The sequence below is a fragment of the Phaethon aethereus genome, assembly GCF_964289735.1.
Source record: "Phaethon aethereus genome assembly, chromosome: 2".
NCBI lineage: Eukaryota > Metazoa > Chordata > Aves > Phaethontiformes > Phaethontidae > Phaethon > Phaethon aethereus.
The window spans coordinates 39,807,361-39,830,776 of NC_138582.1; the positions used below are offsets into that span (position 1 = coordinate 39,807,361).

At 37.3% G+C, this 23,416-nt stretch overlaps 1 protein-coding gene across 2 annotated transcripts in view; it reads left to right on the top strand.

Annotated features, from left to right (window-relative positions):
* Nucleotides 1-21,922, top strand: part of PDE7A (phosphodiesterase 7A) — a gene marked incomplete at both ends in the record, with an annotated part of 78,549 nt that extends 56,627 nt beyond the window's left edge. For both annotated transcript variants that reach the window (XM_081996890.1, XM_081996891.1), the window contains 10 exons: nt 6,469-6,620; nt 8,252-8,315; nt 10,697-10,792; nt 13,991-14,091; nt 15,964-16,095; nt 16,415-16,506; nt 17,137-17,281; nt 18,161-18,257; nt 20,266-20,346; nt 21,711-21,922. In XM_081996890.1, coding sequence (XP_081853016.1) covers nt 6,469-6,620; nt 8,252-8,315; nt 10,697-10,792; nt 13,991-14,091; nt 15,964-16,095; nt 16,415-16,506; nt 17,137-17,281; nt 18,161-18,257; nt 20,266-20,346; nt 21,711-21,922 — 1,172 coding nt within the window. The remainder of the gene's footprint in view (nt 1-6,468; nt 6,621-8,251; nt 8,316-10,696; nt 10,793-13,990; nt 14,092-15,963; nt 16,096-16,414; nt 16,507-17,136; nt 17,282-18,160; nt 18,258-20,265; nt 20,347-21,710) is intronic.
* Nucleotides 21,923-23,416: the final 1,494 nt, after the last annotated feature.

Here is a 23,416-nt window from a genome sequence, read left to right on the forward strand (position 1 = left end):
AGTTTTTACTAGAGCTGTGGTACTACAAGAGTTTCTTGAAACTTAACAAATTCTTCTGATTCCACTCAGAAGACACTTGCAAAGCCATGTTGATTTAACTAATCCTTCACCCACACATATTGTCCAGTGATCATTATTATTTGGGGAAAAAAAATATGAATGTGTATATAAACGCATATATATGATACATTAAAAACAAAAGTCTGGCTTAATTTTTGCTTTTATGTAGAAGAGGGGATATAGTGCCTTAAACTGATGCTAAGATGGGCTTCAGAGTGGTCCTAACGAAGCCAGCAAGTTTAATAAGGTAATTCAGACACCAGTACTCTTCATATGCAACTTTAAAATCCTTGTTGAAATTATATCTTCTAAATAAAATCACTTTAGTACTGAATGTCTTAAAAGTACCTTAAAATGCAGATCGTGAGTGGACAATTTAAAGAAGAGCTAAATAACAGGACTTAATTTTTTTTATGTGCACAGGTCTGATAGAATGCACATAATGGTTATGTGCATTCTTAATGGTTTGATAGGAATAGATGTGAAATTAGAAATGCTTATGGGTCCCTCTAGTGGTATGAAATGCTAGATAATACTTCAAAATTTTTCATGAATAGGAAATGATTTGTATCCTGGAAGACCTTAGAAACATGGTTATAATTGGGGTGTGAAATTGAATATTGCTTTCAAACATATATATTTACAGGGAGTGGAAACTTTCAGATATTATGTCATTATGTCAGGTTTGATAGTATCTGCTACGTAAAAATGATAAATGTGTAGTTCGGTTTAATATGGAAAAATAGGGAGAGATTACTTCCATGAAAAGAAAATATTTCCTTTGATTATTTTTTTTAGGGGGAAAAAAAAACCTCATCTGGTGGACCTATACATCTCAAACTTCAGGTTTCATGTTCAAATGTACGGAAGATCCATCCTCTCAAATACTACTTTTTTTTTTTTTAAATCCCTTTTTCTATTAGTGGCAGTGATACCAGAGATGCTTAGTTAAGCTGTTTCTATTGGTAATAGCAAAATTCAATGATTTTTGTCATTTACTCAGATTTCCTCTTTACCTTATGGGCTGCAGCAGGGAAGAAATGGAGGTATAGTTCTTATGCTGGATAGCCTCATTTTGACCAGGACCCCATCAGAGGCTGTGAGTCTTTATCTTTGCATTAAAAGAAAGTTGAAGCATTTTGCTAGGATTTAAGGTTTCTGTTAAGAAAAACATTAAACCAAACCATAATTAAGTTGTTGTTCTTCCTTTTGTTGTCTGTCCTTACTATATGAAAGATGCAAACATTCTGAGAATAAATATATTGGTATATTATGATTTTGTAAGTGATTGTCACTTGTCTTATTTTGTATTTTTTTCAGCATGAGAAAAATAAATATTTCATATCCCTCTGAAATGGGATAAAATTATTTTTTTAGGTTTTCATAAAGTACAACACATTTAAAAGGTTGTGTGTAGGAAGAGAGATTACTCGGGATACAGATGAAATATAAATGAAGACAACTTGCATTATTTTCTTGATGTATGTGCATAACATTAGCAAAATAACTGATGTTAGTAGACAGAATTGCTCCTTTTTTCTTTCTTTTAGAGAAAGACATTTTTTATTATAGCAGCATCTCACTTGATGCTTAGAAACAAGAATACAATAATTTTTTATTAAAATAACTTGGAATTAATAAATACTTTGGGTGGTATTCCAACTTTCAGTAGGACATGAAGAATTAAGGAGGGAAGAACATCATAGGAGAGCTGCTGTTGACTAGGCACAAAGGTCTACTGTTTCAGTCTTCTGGTTCCTTGCATCGAAGGCACTTCTGAATGCTGTAGCTTCCTTCTTAACATGCCCAACGTCCTGACTTTGCTTTCATTCCATTTCAGTTCTCAAGACTGTAATGTCATATACATTTATTTATTGTCTCATTCTAATTTGTACTTAAACTGTCCTTATCTCTTAAGAGCAAATGGGTGCTATTGGATATTAGAAAGGTGTTTAGCACACTGAAAGTTTGAAATGAAAAGAAGGACATTTGGGCTGGGAGGAGGGATGTTTTTGCAGCATGCTTTTTCTTGAGCAAATGTAATGCGCTCTTCACCTTCTTCTTTCCTTTATAAATAGATAATTGAACCTTGCCTTGGTAGGGTCTCTGAAATTAACATCTTATTTCATGACTCATGATAGAAGAGGGTAGGCTGACATTCTCTTACTAATCACGCATATGAAGGGAGTAAGTTTTCCGCTTGCGCCAGGAGGGAAATACCGAGATCCCATTGCACAACTATACCATTCAGTTTAGCAGTCCTTCCCCTGAACTTGTCTTTGCTGGTCTGCCAGAACCACAATTGATTTTTTTGTATCCTTCATAATTTATTTGTAAGGAAAAAGAAACTAAGCATGGATACACTATCAGTGTTCCTGCAGGTGAAGAACCTGTCTTCTCACACCCTTCCACCTCCCCCCCAGCTAGCGATTTTCTTTTTCAGCTTCCCTTTTAAATTAATTACCTGTCAAACCTCCACATCTGACTCACCTTTTCTCAATTGTCCCGTAGCAAATGCTTAGCTATTAAAGAGAGCAATTTATTTTTTGGGTTGGTGTAGGCCCCTGAAATTAGGTGTTCTGGAACTGCAGAGGGCTGGCAGGGCTCTGAATCTTTCTCATTTGGAAGTTACTCTAATCATTGCAGATCTAAATGGTAAGACAGTTGGTCGAGCTGTTATTACCTAACTTGGGCTTATACATAAATAAGTAATAGTAGTTCAAAGGGAACTGCAAAGCTCTGGCCCTGGGGAGGAACACCCCCAGGCACCAGCACAGGCAGGGACCTGGTCAGCTGGAAAGCAGCTTCACTGAGAAGAACGCCTGAGGTTCTGGTGGACACGAAATTGAACATGAACCAGCGATGAGCCCTTGTGGCAAAGGTGGCTAATGGTGTCCTGGGCTGCATTAGGAGCATTGCCAGCAGGCGGAGGGAGGTGATCCTGCCCCTCTGCTTTCACAATGATGGTGGTGAAGCACTGGCACAGGTTGCCCAGGGAGGTGGTAGATGCCCCATCCCAGGTAACATGCAAGATCTGGTTGGACAAGGCTCTGATCTAGTTGAAGATGTACCTGCTCATTGCAGGGGGCTTGGACTAGATGACCTTTAAAGGTGCCTTTCAGACCAAACTATTCTATGATACTCAGCACTACTAAGGCTACACCTTGAGTGCTGTGTCCAGGTCTGGGCTCCCCAGTGCACAAGAGACAGGAACATGCGGGACAGCCCAGCAAATGGTCAGGAAGATGATTAAGGGGCCGATGAGGAAAGGCTGAGAGAGCTGGGACTGTTCAGGCCAGAGATGAGAAGGCTCAGAGGGGATCTTATCAATGTATATAAATACCTGAAGGGAAGGTGTAAAGGAGACGGAGCCAGGCTTTTTCTAGTGGTGCCCAGCATCAGGACCAGAGGCAATGGGCACAAACTGGAAGCAGGTTGTCAAGCACTGGAACGGGCTGCCCAGGAAGTGGTTGAGTCACCATCCCCATAAGTATTTAAAAGATATGTAGATGTGGTGCTTAGGGACATGCTTTAGTGGTGGTGGACTTGGCAGTGTTAGGTTTATGGTTGGACTCAATGACCTTAAAGGTCTTTTCTATCCTGAATTATTCTATGAACATCAAGAAACACTTTTTTACTGTGAGAGTGACCAAGCACTGGCACAGTTTGCCCAGGGAGGTTGTGGAGTCACCATCCTTGGAGATCTTCAGAAGCTGCCTGGGCATGGTCCTGGGCAGTGTGGTCTAGGTGGCCCTGCTTGAGCAGAATAGTTTGGCCAGATGAACTCCAGAGGCTCTTTCCTACCTCAGGCGTTCTGTGGTTCTGTAATAGCAGCGTTGCTGCCAGGAAGGCTGGAATGAAGTAAGCTTTGTTGTTGTTTGTTTGAATTACATCAGCTGGAGCAGTGCTCTTTTTCTCTTTACCTTCTTTAATTTTTTTTTTAAATAAGGAGGAGGAAAGGTAGGATTAATGTGTAAGCATAGTGGTTTATGAACTATACAAACTGATGATAATTTAGAGAGTTAAAAAATAATTTTAAGGTGAATGTCTCAATAGCATCTTACAAAGTAAAGAGTAATGACTGCTCAGTTTCACAGAAAACTTGAGTAATTCATTTGTCTCTGTACCCACATCATCAGAAAAAATACTGAAGTGAAAATGTGCAACTCCCCCAAATGACTTATAAACACAAATAGAGGTTGAATGCAGGCCTATACTGCCAATTTATTGCATTTCTGTGTTCTGTTGTGCACTTTGCTAACAAAAGCGCTTGCTTTACTTGTATTACCTACATCATACTGTTCTGCCAAAGATTAGCAGGTGGCATCTGTGACAGTGAGGCTTATTTGTAGCACGACAACAAAAGTAGGTTTTTCTTAAATATAGATCTGTCAAATACTACTTATCAAGAAAACGATCTGTACTTTCAGAAGAGTGCTGATTTCTCCTACTTAAAATATTTAATTTTACTGAGATTTAGTGAAGTTCCCAGATTTTGTATGTGACTCTGTGGACATTTTAGATAATTTTATGATCTAAATACACCCATTTTTATATTATTTTATTTCAAACCAAATTATTTCTCTTCTGAAATTTGGATTTTAAGGGACTGGATCAAGGTTGAGGGGGAAAAACAACTTACCAGAATCCTACACTCTGTTAACAGGAGCAGCTGTATTGCTCCTTGCTTCTCTATTCTGCAGGCTGGCAGTGCTCAGACTGTAAGCTTATGTTAACAAATGTGATTAGAAATATTGGTAGAATAATGCAGCATGACAGAATCTATTTATTTGCCTGCTGTATGTGTAAAGGTTGCTTAATAAGCAACCTTTATACACCTGCTTACGTAACTGGGATATATACGTACCAGTGTCTTCAGAGGATGTGCCCTTGGCCCTAAGTATGATGATTTGAAGAAAGATATTTCATGTGAAGTTGTCTGTGTTAGACCTTCGAAACCGATGGGAACTTCAGTGTCTTGATGAATTGTTTCAGGCATGTCTGAAAGAATATTTTAATTTTGTCAATTTAATCCCTGTTAGCACAGACTATTGATGTGAAGTGCTGCTGTGTTTGATTAGGTATTGTATGTTTGTGCAACTGTCAGTTCTAGTTTAGACGCATTTTATTAGTGTAGATTAGAAGCTAATATATCAGTAGAGTTAATACAGCACAGAAAGCACGTTGGAACTTGTGCAGGGAGAATAATTTATATGGGTAAAGATTTATCTTATATAGAATTGAACTGCTCTCACTAGAAATCACCGAGGTTTTTAATTGAGGTTGTTAATAGGGCCATAACTTCCCCTGTACAATATTTTAGACTGACTTTAAGGGCAAAAAAATATAACTGCTTACCTCACCAATTTCTAATATGCCTTGTTCTTGGAAGGGCAAGAAGACTGTGCTACATTTAATACCTTTTTTCTTTTTTCTTACCCTTTATTTTTAAACATAAGTTATTTTAGGCAAAATGAGGGAATGTCAAGATTGACTGTCTGTTGGTTATATAAAACTGCTGTTGGGGGTACTGCTGAAATGAAAGAAGAGGCCAAGTTTGGCCTTATGTATTTTAATTCTGAAATACGTGGCCCGTTGGAAAGAAACTGTATTATGCATAGTTTGGTCTTCAGGTTTCTAAAACACTTCAAACATATCAAGTGGAATTGAACATAAGTTAGCATCAGTCATTTGAATAAACCCGTTAACCTAATAAGAGTAAAGTAAAATATGTGGATTAATCTTTGAAAACAGGCTGAAACAATTTTCTGTAGTGTTTTCACTGTAGTGGAAAAGGGAGTTACATACGCTATGACAGTAAATGTGGTACTTGTTTGGCCGAGAAGAGGTTCTGAACATAATTATCTGCAAAAGCATGAAAATCCCATGAGTGTGTTTAAAACTTTGACAGTAAAGGTAAGAGAATTTCCGAACTTCAAAATCTACGTGAAAGTTACTTGTATGTGCTCAAAACCTACTTGTAAGTCCTGTACCAACACACAGTTACTGATATGCTCTTGCTGGTGTACATATCTTACGTGATTTGCTAGGGAGATTGGATGTGTATACGTGAGAACAGTTTTCTGAAAAGAACTTGTTTCGAATACTGTGTGTGTTTTTACACAATTACCATAATATTGCTGTCCTTTCAATAACAGAGTTCTTTAAAAAGAGAAGTTTCAGGTACGATTTAAATATTTGCTTTTCTTCACAGGATGCTTACATAGAAAACTATTTTCTAAGCCATGGCTGTGTGTTTCCTATTAACAAAAATCTCTGTGGCTGAAACTTTTGATACACTGATTAAAAAAAATTGCAGTGCCTTTGTACCAAACTTCCCTGAATAGTCTTTTTTTTTTTGTAAAGGTTTATTAGAGACAGTATTTATTTTCTTGGGTTTTTTTGTAGCAAATTCTGAAATCGAGGTGTCTGTGTCTGCGAGAAATGTGAGAAGGTTGCTCAGTTTCCAGCGATACCTGAGATCTTCCCGTTTTTTCCGTGGTATCACTGTTCCAAATTCTTCAAACATTTTAGATGATGATTATAACGGACAAGCAAAGGTTGGTTGCTTGACTTTTTTTTTTAAGTATGTTTTAAAAATGTCTGCTAGTATATGACTGTATCTTATGTTAAGAGATAGTGCAGCCAAATACAAAGTTTAAGCATGCATTTTAATATGTGTGGTGTTGTGTGTGTGTATATATGCCTATAACTTAATAAGGTCTAGCCAGAATTACCTGATTTCTAACAAACTCCTTCATCTCCCACAAGTTTACTGGCATGATTTTTAGAGTCTGTGACTAGCAGTTTTTTTAATAACTGGTGAATGGAGGATGCACTTTAATAACTGGAGAAAAAAAGGCAAAGAAAGAAAAATGTAACTGTATTTAAGAAATGTAATGGAGCAATTTGGACAACTGTTCCCCGCCATTTCCTTTTTAGTCTAACCTCATTACTGAGCATCTGGAAGAGTGACTAACTACCGCTGAAAATTCAATAAAATGCATGAATAGATTTATCAGAATATTATTATTATGCCAAACTGATGTTTTTATTGGTAGGCAATTCTTCTAGAAAACAAAAGTGTGATAGCTATAATATACCTGCCCTGCAGTAAAGCATACTAGGAGGATGGGCAGTACTGGAAGAACAGTTAGTTGGACGAAGAGCTAACAAATTGGGGAGAGAGGATGGCTAGAGCTGAAGGGGAATGAATAGGCAAAGCTTACAGGTTATTCAAGATCCCAAAGGCTGTGTCATCTTAATGTAAAGCTTCTTGTTCGTAACCTTGACGCAGAAAAGGAGTATGCTTATAATGCAATGTATCCATATGGCACATAATCAGGCTGCAGTGTAGGCAGAACCTGATAACCTGGAGGATGGATTTTAAAAAAAAGTGCATCCACTTAAACAGCAGAAAGATCTTGTTAATGCTGCTTGTTTCTTCTGGTAGCTGAGTTTTAGTGGCTGGTGGAGAAAAGCTAGAACGTAGTAACCGGATCCCGAAACAGCTCTACCAGCCTAATGAGAATAGAAGGCGAGTGTCTGTTTCAAAACATGCTGGGCAGGTATTTCTGATAGAGGTAGGGGAAGCAAGGGCTGTGACTGCTGGACTCTGGTGAGGCTTCGAGTGCTGTTTGCTGTTTTTGTTCATCCATGTCGCTGGAAGAACAGTTCGTGTGAAGCAGCTGTGAAGAAGTGCTAGTTCAGTGAGGTAGAAAGTCAACAGCCAGTTTCTTAAGAAATTAAAAGCTTGGCCTATATATTTAGTAAAGCATCTACGTATTATTTCTCCTGTATAAACAAGGGAAAGAGAAGCTGAGGTGAAAGACTACACAGAGATTAACTACTCAAAGTGGCAGAAGTCTGAACATAGGGTTATTCTTTCTTACTGTTTCTGGTTTTAACCTAATTGTTTTAAATGTTACGTCTTTTAAGAAATTGACTAAAAGATGAAGGGAAACTCTTAAGCCAATACGTCAAGACACTTCTTGTATTTCAGTTTTTTATTTACTACACCTATTTTAAAGTTTTCCAGTTATCAGACAAATGAAATTATTACTTTAAAATTATTTTTTGTATATAGAAATCCTAAGACTTGTATTAGTCTCTAAAATCTTAAATACTGCTCTGGGCTATGGGAAGATAGGCATATACTGAGAAAAATGTGACAGCTTTTGTTTTCTTTCAGTGTATGCTGGAGAAAGTTGGAAATTGGAATTTTGATATTTTTCTTTTTGATAGACTGACCAATGGTGAGTTTACTTTTGCTATTTCATTTGTGTTTTATCTCTTAGCATAACAACGATTGCTCTGACGTTGTGGTATGTGATTGCTTGTATGCTAAAAAGCACAAATTTCATTAAGTAGTACTTTTTGTTTTAATAGTCTTTAATCTAAATCCTAGTTTGCCTGGCCACTCTGTTAAAATGCCATCACTGTCAGTACTGATAACAATCATTGTTTTGTAGAAGAGGCCTTTCTTGTACTTTGTAGGTTTCTTTTCTCTCTATTATTATAAGTAGTAATTTGGTATAAATTAACAAATAATTTTGCTAATTTAGCCTTTTTTTAATTATGGAGTGCTGTTTATTCATATGGTTGTGTTCAAAAGGTCAGTTACATGGGACAGGTATTTTTGTGATAAATTTAATGTTAAGTAGAATAGTTCTATTACTTTACAGTACCATAAGAGGGCAAGGTGGTATGAACACTTTATGGTATCTAGCAGAATACCTAGAGAATTAGGAGTTGAGCAGACAGAAGCAGTTGTACATGTAGCTTGAAGAAAATAAAAAAAAAAAAAGGAAGAAAAGATTATGGTTAGTTTTGTGCACTCATTACAAATAGCGGTGGGAGCTAAAGAAGTAGTTGCTTTAAAAAAAAAAAGAAATAAAGCATTGGTTAAGTTATAGACAGACAGTTAGAAAAGAGATCTGTAAATGTGCTGGAAGGGAGGAGGGAGGGCTGCTGCAGTGTTTTGTATTCTACTCTGCAGCAATGGAAGCCAAGTTTTGAATATAATGGAAGGAGATGAGCAAGCCCAGCACCAAGGCGACATTTGTGCCAGCGTGGGAAGCGAATGGAGGGCAGCTCTTGCAGGTTTTACGTCAGTCGGATGGAGTTGGTAGCATGGAGATGCAGTCAGAGTGTTTAGAGTTGGCAGATGGAAAGAGAAATGAAGTTCAGAAAGGAAGATTTTCTCTCCTGTTTTGTTGAAGGGATGCTTGACTTAATCTAGTGTAAAAGTAGTGTCCTCACAGTTTGATTTAATACAGAAATGAATATAAAAACTGAAAGCAGCAAGGATTTTTACAAAGAGAATGTGTGTATATATATAGGTAATGATAAATTTAGACTAGATAACTGAATGAGAAAAAGCTATGTTGCAAGATAACCTGTTTGTAAGCATAGCTTATTTCAGATTAGTTTATCAGATTTATCATGATAATCATTTATCATTATTATGGTAATTTATCATTATCAGATGGGAGTAATATGAAATCATCCTTTTTATGAGGCCTTCTCTACCTTTTAAATATGCTTTTATCAAATACGTTTTAGATACTATCAGTACAGCTTCTATTGTGGAAGCCTTCCTGTACCATCCTTTTTGCATCCTGATTTAGTCATTTTAGGAGGACATTTTGAACAGGCAGTCTTATTCTTGAAAGTTTGTAAGGGGAAAATGCTGTATATAAAACTCTGCTTGATAAGATGCCTTGGATGAGCCTGTAAGAAGCAAATTACTTGGTAAATGTTGTTCAAAGAATTGCGTATCTTATTGTGAGGAAGCGGTGTGCACATGAAAATACATTAAGCCTAGTAATAAGTTTGGTTTAGGAGGAATTTTTGTCCTTTTGTACCTCAGTTTCTGTCTGTGCTAGATTCTTTAATTCCTGCTAAATGAAGATTGTCAGTCAATGTACCAAAACCAAGTTATCTGCCGCTACATATTGTTTGCAGAGTAAATAATGGGCAAGCTATTTTAAATAAACTTTTGCAGACTGTTTGTGTCTCTTACAGTTTTACTTGTTTTTTCACTGCAAGTTATTATAAAATTATGGCTATGAGTAGGCAAAGTATATTGTAAGCTTGTAATAGTGTATGTTTCTTAGAGAAACTTAAAACTTTTTCTTTGGCTTCTGGGTGAAATAGGGAGTAGTTTAGCAAAATACATGATGAAAATGAGAGATAGCATATGTACTGTGTGCATTAATCAATACTGTTGGTTAGCTTTTTTCCTATGCCTGATTATTTTTGTATTTTGGTTTTAAGCTGTATGTCTGTTTATAAATATCATGATACAACATACCACAGAGTTGAATAACATTGTAATGGGTTTACACATTGAAACCTGTTGCTTTTTGAATGTTCAGTAACATTTTCCTTCTATCAGTTGACAGTGGACAATTGGTGAATGCATTATAAGTATGCAAAAATGCTGGTGATTACTAGAGGAGATAGCTAATGGAATCTTGTCATGCAGTAAAATTTAAATATTTATCATAAATTGGTGTAGAGAAATTTGCTTGATTAATTTTTGTGACCAATTTGTTTGAAATAATACATTTCTTATGAAAGAGTCACTGATTTCATGGCTTCCAATGAATTAGTATTTTCATCTTATTTTTAGGAAACAGTCTAGTCAGCTTAACCTTTCATCTGTTTAATCTTCATGGACTAATTGAACACTTCCAGTTAGATACGATGAAACTTCGTAGATTTTTGGGTAAATACAGCTTTTTATTATGATGAATATTGCTGTTTATCCTCATTTTTATACCTTAACTGAAGTGCTGGTTATAGCTTAGCAATAAGGATTGAAGAGTACTGATGCAGTCCAGATTGTGGAATGATTTAAATTATATTGATTGAGACAATCTCTCAAAAGTTTCTATGAGTATAGAAATGTCCATGTTAAAGCCAAGGAAGTGTAAACAAGTTTAGTAGTTTTGTAGCAAATGCTGTATTGTATTTATTAAATCTAAATAATCAGGAATACATGTGACATTGTGTGACGTTTTTATTGGGAAAGGCTAGACAGCTTCTTTCTTTGTTTTAATCTTAATTTCCAAAGTTCATTATATAGTTTCCTAACTGTATTGGATATGCCAGCTTGGCTGTATTTAATGGTGCCAATTTGGTGCTATCTTTCTTGCTCAAACTCTCCTACAAATAAGCACTGTACCGTGGGCATACTTTCTGCATAGACAGAGCGCAAGGCAATTTTACTCAAATGTTTGGGCCTGCGGCACTGGAATGTTGCAATGGAAAGAATTGTAAATACGATATAGGATATTAAAACCAAGTGGTACTTTCACTTGACAGCTGAAAGAGCTGTCTTTCTGCATCCCCATACCATAGACACAGACGCTGCTGTGAGACTTCCTTCGGTTCTTTTATGACAGTACCTTTTATTTAATTTTGTGGAGTGTGATGATTTTTTTTAAGTGAGCAGGAAAAACAAGTTTCTGGTCCCTTTAGCAGGTTTTCAAAGTTTCAGAGAAAACAATTTTGTGGTTACAAAGCTTGTCATGTAACAGCAGAGAAATCACATTTGGAAGGCTTGTCTCCCCTTTCAAATAGGGGAATGTTTTTGTTTTCATCATTTAGTTATAGTTCAGCTTTAAAAACTTTCAGTTCTGTCTTGCATTTCAGGTTTTAAAGTAGACTCAATTCCTTCCAGTTTCAAAAAGGTAGATCAGCTGACCTTAAGGACTCATATATTGGAATGTGAAGAAAATTACTATAGAAATCTGGTCTTAGGCTACTCAAGTTGTAACTGTGTTTTGTCTTTCTCGTTTATTTCCTGGTTAGTTGAGATCTAGTGAAACACTGTGCTTAAACTGAAAGACCAGTTAGGAATGACACAATTAATTAAATGGTTATAAAAAGGTAACAGTAGTTTTGAAGTATGTATGACTATGTAAAGCCATAAGTCACTAAAATCAGATTACATTTGGAAGAAAGCAAAATTTTATTCAAGCTTTAAAATTCACCACCTTTCCCTTTATTCCCTTCATTATTTATTCCCTTCATTATTTATTCCCTTCATTATTTATTCCCTTCATTATTTATTCCCTTCATTATTTATTCCCTTCATTATTTATTCCCTTCATTATTTATTCCCTTGTTAATGCCGGCTACTTAATAGCAGTAAGAAAAACATTTCTTAGCTCCGTCCTAGCCCATCTGTCCAATCAAGGAACCCTTGTTCCAAATACAGCTTCTTAGCATGAACCCAACTCATTCTTTTCTTTTGCTACCTCTTATACCCTAGTCCAAAGTAATCTGAAGATCAAATTCCAGAAGACTAGAACAGCTCAAGTGGTCCATAGTGCCACACAAAATTCACTTTGAGAACTTACTGGAATCTTTTTAAGGAGAGAAATCTGATTTTAGTTCTCAGTAGGATCTCATAATTTTATTTTTGTGCATATATATCTATCACATATTTATATGTGTGTGTATATATGTTTGTTTATACACATACACAGTCTTTCTATGACTTCCAAAGGTTACTTGAAGATCTGTCTCCTCCTGCTGTGTGTTTTCAAGTTCTTATTCCAGACCCAAACAGGGGAAGAGAAAATAGAAAGTACTACGTTACTGGAAACATAGGGTTGTTGTGCCATTCTAGTTTTGGCAAACTGTGATCAAAATACTATCCTAGGTCTGCTTTATTAAAATAAATAAGTTCAGAGAATTGTAGACTTCAGGTAGCTGGACTGGCCTACGAAGTCACAAAAAAATTGAGGATTAAGCCAAGGTCATCCTCATTCATGCACTGGATGTGAGGAATAGGTGAAAGGGAGTTCTACTACAGGTTAATAGAGCCCAAAGATGCTTATTTTCATTATTTTCCATATGAGGTGTCAGCTATGCATTGAGTATTACTGAGATTACACAGTGGTTACAGTATTTTGACTTTTCATGAGCCACAGCTCTTCACAAGTACCATGGCAGTAATGCTCTAACATGAGTCACCATTACATGGAGGGTACTGGCCTGTAAACTAAGAAAAGAGGTTGTTGGCATGTTTGTTTGAATGGGATTGACAGACTGTACTCAGCCAGGAAAATGTCCGTTTGAGGTTTGCTTGAAAGAGCTACTGTGTCGTATCAGGCAAAACTTTAGAATATACTTTCATTGCTGGGCTTCAGATCTTCTCCCCTTCCATCCTTCTTAACGTTATAACTTTCACTCTACATACTCAAGCTAATGTGGATGTCCTTTAAAGTATTCTACCTATGATGTTTAAAAACAGCCAGGAAGATGAAGGAAAGAGAAGGAAAGCAAGAAAGAAGTTAAATAAAAAATACTAAGTCTAGGAGTGGTTAGTCAGACCATCATCTAAATGAGATTCTTTTCTAAATGGTGTATAGGCTTAAATTCGCCTGAGTACAAGTATGAGAAGATGCCTAAACCATGTAGAGGTGGCTTCCCATGATCACTCTCCTGAAGGGGAAAGAAAAGCACTTCACATGACAGGAAAGCAGTGCCTAGTTCCTCTGATCCTGTCTGTTTTCAAGGCATGATATGAAGTCATCCTGATGCTTTGGTAAATAGTATCATCTTCATTTTATGTTCCAGGTTGTCTCAACATTCAGGCAGGCTAGGTTATCAAAGGGAGCCTTTCCTGGGAAGTTCTCAAAGTATCTCACATTATATATTCATTTCAAGTTGTTTAATTTTTGCTCTGAGTTGACTTTACATGTAGTTGATCTCCTTGAAGAAAATACTATTTCTTCACATAAAAATCTTTTCTACCTGGGTCTTGGTTCAACTGACAATTTGTTGACTTTGATGCTTTTATGTGTATGTACTTGTGATATTGCATATTTCTGTGCTGAACAAGAACATATAAAATGGTACTTGAAAAAATTGCTATTTTATTTAAATCTGGATATTTGTTATTTTCATGCAGTTATGGTTCAAGAAGATTATCACAGTCAAAACCCTTATCATAATGCAGTTCATGCTGCTGATGTGACTCAGGCCATGCACTGTTACTTAAAAGAGCCCAAGGTAAGAGAGTGTTCTCACTTTTACATCACATCTACATGCAGGAATAGAATGTAATTTTGTGTGTGCAGATAAATTGATTGTGTGTACAAATATATATGTGCATATGCACATAAACACACTTTTTAATAAAAACAAACCACCCAAAAACCCAACAAAAAACCACTTGAGCACAAAAAGGCAGGGAGTTAATCTCCATGTTGATGAGTCTGTGGGTTCACACTTAGCACTGTGCTTTTCATTTTCCCTTCTTTTGAGCTGGCATTGTCTTTGGTGTGACTTCGTGTTGAACCAGAGTAGGGAATTGATTAATTATTGCAGCTATTTAACATAGCCTTGTGCCCCAGGACATATGCATAGAATTGCAGCCTGAGTCAGAGTTGGCAATAATAAACCTGTGTTTGTGGTTTGGGATGGGTTTTTCTGTGTGGGGTTTTTGTTTGTTTGTTTGTTTGTTTTTCTCCAGAAACTACCATTGCCCTTGGTTTGCTTATCTTTGATGTTAATGAATAGTATGCTTCTGCTAGCAAGACATCAGGAGTTCTCTTTGGCCTTTCTTTCTAAAAAAGGGCAGTGTGACAGACCTTAAGGAGCTGAGATAGTTGAATGTTTATTTCTTATCACTTCGACTGCTGGCAGTCTAATGTAAATGATGTCCTAGACAATTTCAGGGCTAAATCCTGTCCTTCTGTATTAAACGGAAAACTGTAGCTCTCTAGCCAGGTGAGATATCTACCTCAATGCAGATTATCATCAATCTGGTGTTCTTTTGAATAGCATAGCTCTTTATTCTGCTTCTGAGGTAAAAACAAGTAAGTTCTGGCTCCATGGATGTTTTTCAGAAGCTCTTTGCCAGCTCTTCCCACTCAGTTTCTCAGTGCTGGTCTCAGATCAATTGTTGGTGCAGTGAGCCAAATCAGAGCTGATACATGATGAGCGCTTTTTTATGGCTTGCGGTTTGGAAGCTCTGAGCAGTTTTTATTTAATACTGGTGATGGAAGTTTTATAATGCTTTGGATACAAGTATAGACATTGTATTTTTAGTAACATGTACAGCTACTGGTTCTATTGCACCAAAATACATAATAAACATGTGAGGCATGATAGATGTCAAATGCAACAGGGAATATAAACTTCTGTCCTCGCAGAGTGTTTGCTTCATTTCACTTCTGTGCAGGCAGAACTGTCCTTTCTGTTTTAGCGCAAGCTAGACTTTATTACTGAATTTAACTCACAGACCTCCCAACCAGAAGTAGTAAGAGCTATGAACAGTGGAAATAAGTCCGTGCAGTTTCATGCTGAGTTAATCGACTCTTGAAAATATTTATTTTTGGCAGATTTTCCTCCTTTGGTTCTTTTACTAGTAGACTTTGAAATACAATTTTGCGTAAGAGTAGAAATCCATTCTGAACAATTCTAAAATCTCCCAGACCATTAGATTCTTCCTTTTAAACTGAAACGTTTTTATGTTTTTTAAAATACTCTCTGTATTTAAAGCAGAATTGGCACATACAGACAGACTTGGCAAATGAGATGGAGAGCTAATTTTAAGAATTTGCTGCTTTTACAGGATCTGGTTAGAAATACTATTTCATTACCAGCCAGAAAGTAGCATTTGGTGTGCCAGCATTTTTTAAGACTGAACCTTCTCATTCAGAAAGAATAATGCTTAAACTGTTGTTGGAATTTTGTAGCTTTTGGGGAGGAAATACTGTGAAAAGTCAGTGGAATACTGGTTTTAACTTACTAAAATATTTTCTGAGTTTCTGTGGGTTTTTAATTACTGAAAAAGAAAAACAAAAATGTGACACCCATGCACTTTTTCTAAGCTAGTTGTGTTGCTAACAGAATTACATTTGTTGTTGTTACTTACAGCTTTCCAAATCTTTAACTCCATGGGATGTTCTGCTCAGTTTAATAGCAGCTGCCACACATGATTTGGATCACCCAGGTGTTAACCAACCTTTCCTAATTAAAACAAACCATTACTTAGCAACTTTATATAAGGTAAGGGCAAAATCGGTGGTTTTGTTAAAACCAGTTTTAGTGAATGCCTGAGGGATATACAGAGAGTATAAATTGTGATGTGTTTAGCTAGTGATAGGTTTGAATCCAGATATTGATTCCATGCCTCTGGGATAAAGTATGCAAGCTAACACGAAGTATTCAGGATTTGTGAGTTTTAACCTTGGGGGAGGGGGGGAAGAAATTAAAACACCACCACCAAAACCCAATGAAAAACTGTCTGGTACTGCTCTTAGTATATTGCTCTTCAGATTAAGAAAAAGTCATTGACTGATACCTGTAATACCCTTTGCATTTGCAGAATACCTCAGTATTAGAGAACCATCACTGGAGATCAGCGGTGGGGTTGCTGAGAGAGTCTGGTTTATTTGCACATATGTCATTAGAGAACAGGTATGTTTATACAAAATAGTATAGATTAGTTTAAGATGTAAGCAAGCTGTCACTTAAGACAGCCTTGCAAAACAAGCTAAATTATTGCATGGCAGTTCTGAGTACAAAACATCGTTTGTGATCTATTTTAAGAATTTGTGATTCTATTTTAAGTGAAGCAGGTCATAGTGCAATGTGATATTCGGAAAATAACATTTACTGTGAGCACATTGAAGAAACGTGTTCATATAATCACACACCTGTTTAGATTAAACTTGGCAGACTTTTCTCATTCTGCTACCACAATGGTAGCTTAAAATAGACCCTCTTCACCTACTTCAACAAGAAATAAGCTTTAAAAAACGAGTTTGTGCATTTTTAAGGAAAAAATAAGGGGAGGGAAGCTAAAAACTCTTTTAGTCTTGCTGACAGCTGCCAGTGAAACATCTTTATTTCTATGGATGCTGTAGGAATTTTTCAGATAGGGAAGACAACAAAAAAATCAAAACCCAGTTCAGTTAAAATGCTGATTTTAAAGCTTGTGACTTGTATTTGTATAATAATGAATATGATAAAAAGACATGTAAATCTAGTGATGGCTGTTGTTCTTAATTGTTATGCTTTGTGAATGTTTGGTGTCACTAATTTCAGGCAGCTGATGGAAAGCCAGATAGGTGATCTCATTCTTGCCACAGACATCAGTCAGCAAAATGAGTATCTGTCCATGTTTCGGTCCCATTTGGATAGAGGAGACCTATGTTTAGAGAATGCGAACCATCGTCACTTCATTTTACAGGTGATCTTTTTGGTAATGTTTTTGAAAATACCATTTTAGCATCAAAAATAATTTACTTAAAATGCTAAATCCTACTTCTAGGCTATCTTCTACATTCAAAATTAATTAGAAATATCTTTTAGTCATTTTGTTTCATTACAAAAAGGTTGTTCCCTCCACTTCCATATCGCCCCACGCCCCCATCCTCCCTTCCCCCCAGCACTTCCCCTAGGTGGTGATGTGTGTTGGTAAGTCTGATAATTTAGAGTTGCTAAACCAAGGAGAGTTGTGTTTCCAAGAAGAGGCTTAGTTCTTCTGATGATTCCAGTACAGTATCAGAACTGTGAAATGCTTTGTCAGAACCTATTTCAGGAAGAGAAAGCACTACTGTTCTGAACCTGTTTGCAGCTGTGCTAGAGAGAGGTTTAGCAAGCTTTAAAAGCAGAAGCCTTGAGAGTCTCTTTAGGTTTACAGAGATTTTTATTAGCTTCAAGTTGTGGACTATAAAATAAAAAAATAGACAAATAGATAAGGTGCAAACCTTTATTAAAAATGGGAACTTCAGAGCCAGAAATGCAACATAGAAAATGTTGCTTGCTGTGATGTTTCTTTTTCTGAATTTATTGTTGTCTCCTGTACTAGTGAATATACTAAATATAGTGCCCCTGAAATACTTTGACTTTATTAAATTTCCATATTACTCAGAGATGATCATGAGATCTGATAGTTCCCTGAGTGTTTTTTAAATATGATTATAAAACATGACTTTAGAGAGAAGCACAAATGGTAGGTAGGTTTGTTATTCACAAAACTTAAAATAATCTGCTGTCAGGAAATAAATAAATGAGATGCTTCTATTGGGTGGAGAACTGATCTAACACCGTGTGTTAACTTACTCAGATGGCTTTGAAGTGTGCTGACATTTGTAATCCATGTCGGACGTGGGAGCTGAGTAAGCAATGGAGTGAAAAAGTAACAGAGGAGTTCTTCCATCAAGGCAAGTAAGAGTGGAAGTATCTGTTGGTACATAAGGTATTTATACTGTGGAGAAGAGCGACTGTGAGTCACAGCTGCTTGCAAATAAAGGGATTCATATTTAGGACTACTAGAGATTTACAGTAGAGTATGAGGTTTTTTTAATTTCATGGGTTGTACTTCTTGCAAAAGGTCGGTGTTACTAAAACACAGTGAAGAATCTACTTAGAATCTGAATCTAAAATGGCTAATTCAATAAATCCTTCAGCCTGAAAGGTGCTTCGGGTGAATGATTATGCTGCCTTGACATTTACCTATATTCATCATGTATCTTCAATATTTAAACTTTGGCTGTGAGGCCTGTTGGTAAAGCAGGTAAGAGTTAGAGATGAGATTTTTACTTACCATGCAGTTAAGGCTACTTATGTAAACAGTTAACAAGGCTTTTAACTGACAAATTACAAATTAAAATAAATTGGATGGTCACATCCAGAGGGTAGTAGTCAATGGCTCAATGTCCATATGGAGATTGGTGATGAGCAGTGTCCCTAAGGGGTCTGTATCAGGACCAGCACTCTCACCAAGTTTGCAGACAACACCAAGCTGAGTGGTGCGGTTGACATGCCCGAGGGATGGGATGCCATCCAGAGGGACCTGGAAAAGTAGGCCTGTGTGAACCTCATGAGGTTCAACAAGGCCAAGTACAGGGCCTGCACCTGGGTCCCTGCACCGGGAAAACCCCCGGTATCGGTACAAGCTGGGGGATGAAGGGATTGAGAGCAGCCCTGCCGACAAGGACCTGGCAGTACTGGTGGATGAAAAGCTGGACATGAGCCAGCAACGTGTGCTCACAGCCTGGAAGACCAACCATACCCTGGGCTGCATCCAAAGCAGCGTGGCCAGCAGGTCAAGGGAGGTGATTCTGCCCCTCTGCTCTGCTCTGGTGAGACCCCACCTGGAGTCCTGCGTCCAGCTCTGGAGTCCTCAGCACAGGAAAGACATGGACCTGTTGGAGAGGGTCCAGAGGAGGGACACAAAAATGATCAGAGTGATCATGGAACACCTCTCCTATGAGGACAGGCTGAGAGAGTTAGGGTTGTTCAGCCTGGAGAAGAGGAGGCTCCAGGGAGACCTTCTTGCAGCCTTCTAGTACTTAAAGGGGGCTTATAAGAAAGATGGGGACAGACTTTTTAGCAGGGCCTGTTGCGGTAAGACAAGCAGTAATGGTTTTAAACTAAAAGAGGGCAGGAAGGCATTTTTGACAATGAGGGTGATGAAACACTGGCACAGGTTGCCCAGAGAGGTGGTAGATGCCCCATTCCTGGCAACATTCAAGGTGAAGTTGGACTAGATGAGGCTTGAGGTGAGGCTCTGAGCAACCTGCTGTAGTTGAAGGTGTCCCTGCTCATTGCAGGGGGGTTGGACTAGATGACCTTTAAAGGTCCCTTCCTTCATGATTCTATGAAATGGAGTGAATTTTCTCCATTATTATTAAGTTGTTTTAATAATGTGTGCTTCTCCTTTCTTAAGGCTAGTCTGGCTTGCTTGAGACATGCTTATTTGTTCATGGATCTAATAAATGGGGAACAGACTGCTTTAACTGGTGCTAATCATGTGAAGCTTATTCTGAGATATGTGGTGGGGAAGCTGAACCACAAAGTGCCTTCAGTGAGAGATTTCTGAAGGCTAAGCTATTCTTTCAGATTACCAAGGGGGGATCTTAATTTATCATTTCTGTGGCAGTCTAGGAGGTTTTGCAAGGAAGTGTGTTAATCCTTCAGGAAACCTGTGATTTTATTTTTTTTTTTTTTTAAATTATTGTTTGATGAAAAATACAAAGTACTGTTAGTCTCTGTGACAGAGCTACTTTGGTTTTTTGGGGAGATGGAGGAGGGAAGTAAATGCATTCACCTTGCTGCAAGATACCATCCTTGCATCCAACTTGCACAACTCGCCTCTATCAGTGTTTGATTTCCATTTGGGTCTGGACTTAATGACTTAATAGTTGTACTATACTTTTATTTCTTTAGGAGATATTGAAAAAAAATATCACTTGGGTGTGAGTCCACTTTGTGACCGACAGACGGAAACTATTGCCAACATCCAGATTGGTAACTGCAGTTCAATTTATTTTAGTACATTTCTTTCAGGGTGCAATGTGAAAAAAGTACCTTTTAGATACATTTCCTAGTGGTTACATGTGCTCTGTGTGTGTGTGTGGCAGCACTTAGTTAAAAAGAGGGATGTTTTTCAATTTGCTATATAAACATTTCTCCCTTGAATTAAGTGTTTACGCAAGGTGCTGTGGTGACAGTCCTGGAGGCTGAAGCCCCCGTGTTTTCTCACAGAGCAGGTACAGCATGGGAAGCAGCTGTCTGACTTCTCCTGTGCTGCTGCCGAGAACTTTCCTCATCTGAAGTGACCAGTTTGGGGAGAGCAGGAGCATTTGTTCCCTTGTCCGTGCAGTCTCAGGTGCCTTTCGCAGCGAGGTTGCCACAACAGGGTTCCAGCTCGCTGGGTTCAGCTCTCTGGAAAGTTAGCATTCCTTCTAAATGCAGTCTTAAAAAGGGTGGTGGGCAGAGAGTTGATGGAGAACTGTGAATAGCCATTATAGTAATGTTTTTGCTAACTTGAGTTGAATTTAAATTAGCAAAAGGGCTGACTTTTTATAGTTTTTTATTAAATAAAGTTGTTCATGTAGATTGAATGGGACTCAACTGAAAACATAGTAAAGAAAATAATCAATTTAACAAACATAATATGAATTAGTGCTTGAAATTAAAGACAAATGTATCTGTTCAATTAGCTGTACTGTTTTAATTTATAATGTTAGACAATGATACATTTCTGTAATTGACAGATTCAATTTTGGTATTCTTACTGTTGAATTTTTTGGTTCATGGAAATAGACATATAAATATGTGCACATCTGCATACACACGAACATGTATATAAATGCTTATATGTTGATGTTCTGTGGACTTTTTGTTTAACAATTTCTCTAATTTGTGTTTTTCATTATTTTTAATCAGCTTAATATTTGTGAAAAGAATGGGGTTTTTTCCCCATGTAATATTGTTCAGACTGTCTGTGGAGTAATGTGTTATAAAATCTGTCTTTTAGAAATCTAGGTTTTCTAAAGTAGTTTCTGTGACTCAATTGCTGATGTTTAGATTCTCTCCCCATGTTCTCCAATATTTTCCTTTGTTTGGTCCTTGTTGTGAAAGAAAGGAGGTTGATTGGTAATCCAATATAATGTTGTTCTTTTGACTGACCAGTAAAATCTTTTACATTTTGAGACATTATTTTGTAAAGAAGCCCTAAAAATTGAAAGGAATTTTTAAATGCACGCTGGAGAAGAATAGTCTGATTCATTGTTTATTTTTTTCCTACGAAGTTGTATTTAAAATAGTTAGAGTGGGGTTTTTGCCCTGTTTTTTTTCACTTGAATATATTTGTTTGCTTGTTTTCGAAGGTTTTATGACCTACTTAGTGGAGCCACTGTTTGGGGAATGGGCCCGGTTTTCAAACACCAGGCTCTCACAGACAATGCTTGGCCACCTGGGACTGAACAAGGCTAGCTGGAAGGGAGTGCAGAGGGAACAGTCTGGCAGTGGTGACGATGTTGACCCCGCTTTTGAGGAAATGGACTCAGACATATTACCTCAGGAACCTCGATTGTCCTGACCTCAGTCTTCATGACAAAACTGCCTCTTCTCTTGGTATCTGCACGGTTGCATTAAAGGAGATACTTGCCTGCCCAAGGTTTTGGTAAAATGGTAAAATGATGCCAGCATTATTTATTTCCAAGTTTTCCTTTGACACAGACCATTTGAACCAGAATTTTTTTAAACTGCAAGTTCTGAACATAGAGCAATATGCATACACCTCAGTTGGTTTTCGTTCGGAACCTTGAATATGCAAAGCACAGCAGTGACTGAGCCTTGAAGGAACAGTACGAAAACTTCATTGTGCCATATGGTCTTGGTTTATTGGTGAAATTTGGAATACGGTCTTCAAATCTAAGACTTGACATGGATTGTTCCACTTTCTTGGAGTTTAGCAAGACTTGCATAAATCTGTTCAAAGCAAAACCTTCCACTCAGTCCCTGTTTTAATACGGAAATGTGAAGTGCCCATCCTCTGCTGCCTCTGGCAAGACTTGATGTTTACAAATGTACTCTGAAACTATCGGTTCTAGACTTAACCTTTGCGCATGGCTGTGAAGGAACCACTAACTTGGTTTTTTTGCTTTTTTAAAAGAAAAAGATCAAATCTGAGACTGCAGCTCTTGTTTCTTTGGATGCCAGAAAAGCCTCCCATTTGCCATAATTTTGTTTGTGCACTGGGAACTGAGCATTCATCATAGAGCACAGCCAAGCTTTACTCCAGTGCTGTATGGGAATGCAGTTTTTTTAATGGCAGAAAACACTTCTGAATTTGGGAAGGGAAGGGTGGGGGGGGGGGGGGAAGCGTCCGAACTGCATTGCGATCCTGCAGTGGAAACATCGCATGTTGTTTTCACTATTGTACACTTGAACTGCACATGCAAGAAAAAGGTGGAATGTCTAAACACCATAATCAGCTCAGGGTATTTGCCAATCTGAAATAAAATGGGATGGGAAGCGTGTCCTTCAGAACAAGGGTACAAATGCCCCTTTCGCTGCAGCGTGTGTGTATGTGTGGGTGTGTGAGTATGTTTGGGACAGGGGAGGGCGGGAGGATACCTGGGAAGGGTTTGAACGGCAACATTATTATTATTTTTTTTTAATTTATTCTTTTAGAATGTGACAATTTCATGAACAGCCACATTGGGGAGGAAACTGTAACAAATTGCTACAGATGCCTTAAACTATGCACAAAGCTAAGTGACCAAATTTGTTTTTGATTTGAAAAAAAAAAAAAGTGCATTGTTTACGTATTCCTCCCTCTACAGAAACATCACCCACTGATGGGTTTTTGATGGGAAAAGGAGAAGATGTTTTTTAGGACAAAATTAAAGGACTAATTTTAAACTTAAAACATTCCATTTTTGTAATTTGTTTTACATTGTTTTAAGTACAGTAAGCACAACTGTAATCTAGTTTGAGAAACTGGTGCTTTCTTTTAGTTAATTTGTATTTCCCTGTTATTATTGTAAAAGACTGTTTATTAATTCTGTTTACAGTTTGTTGCAACAGC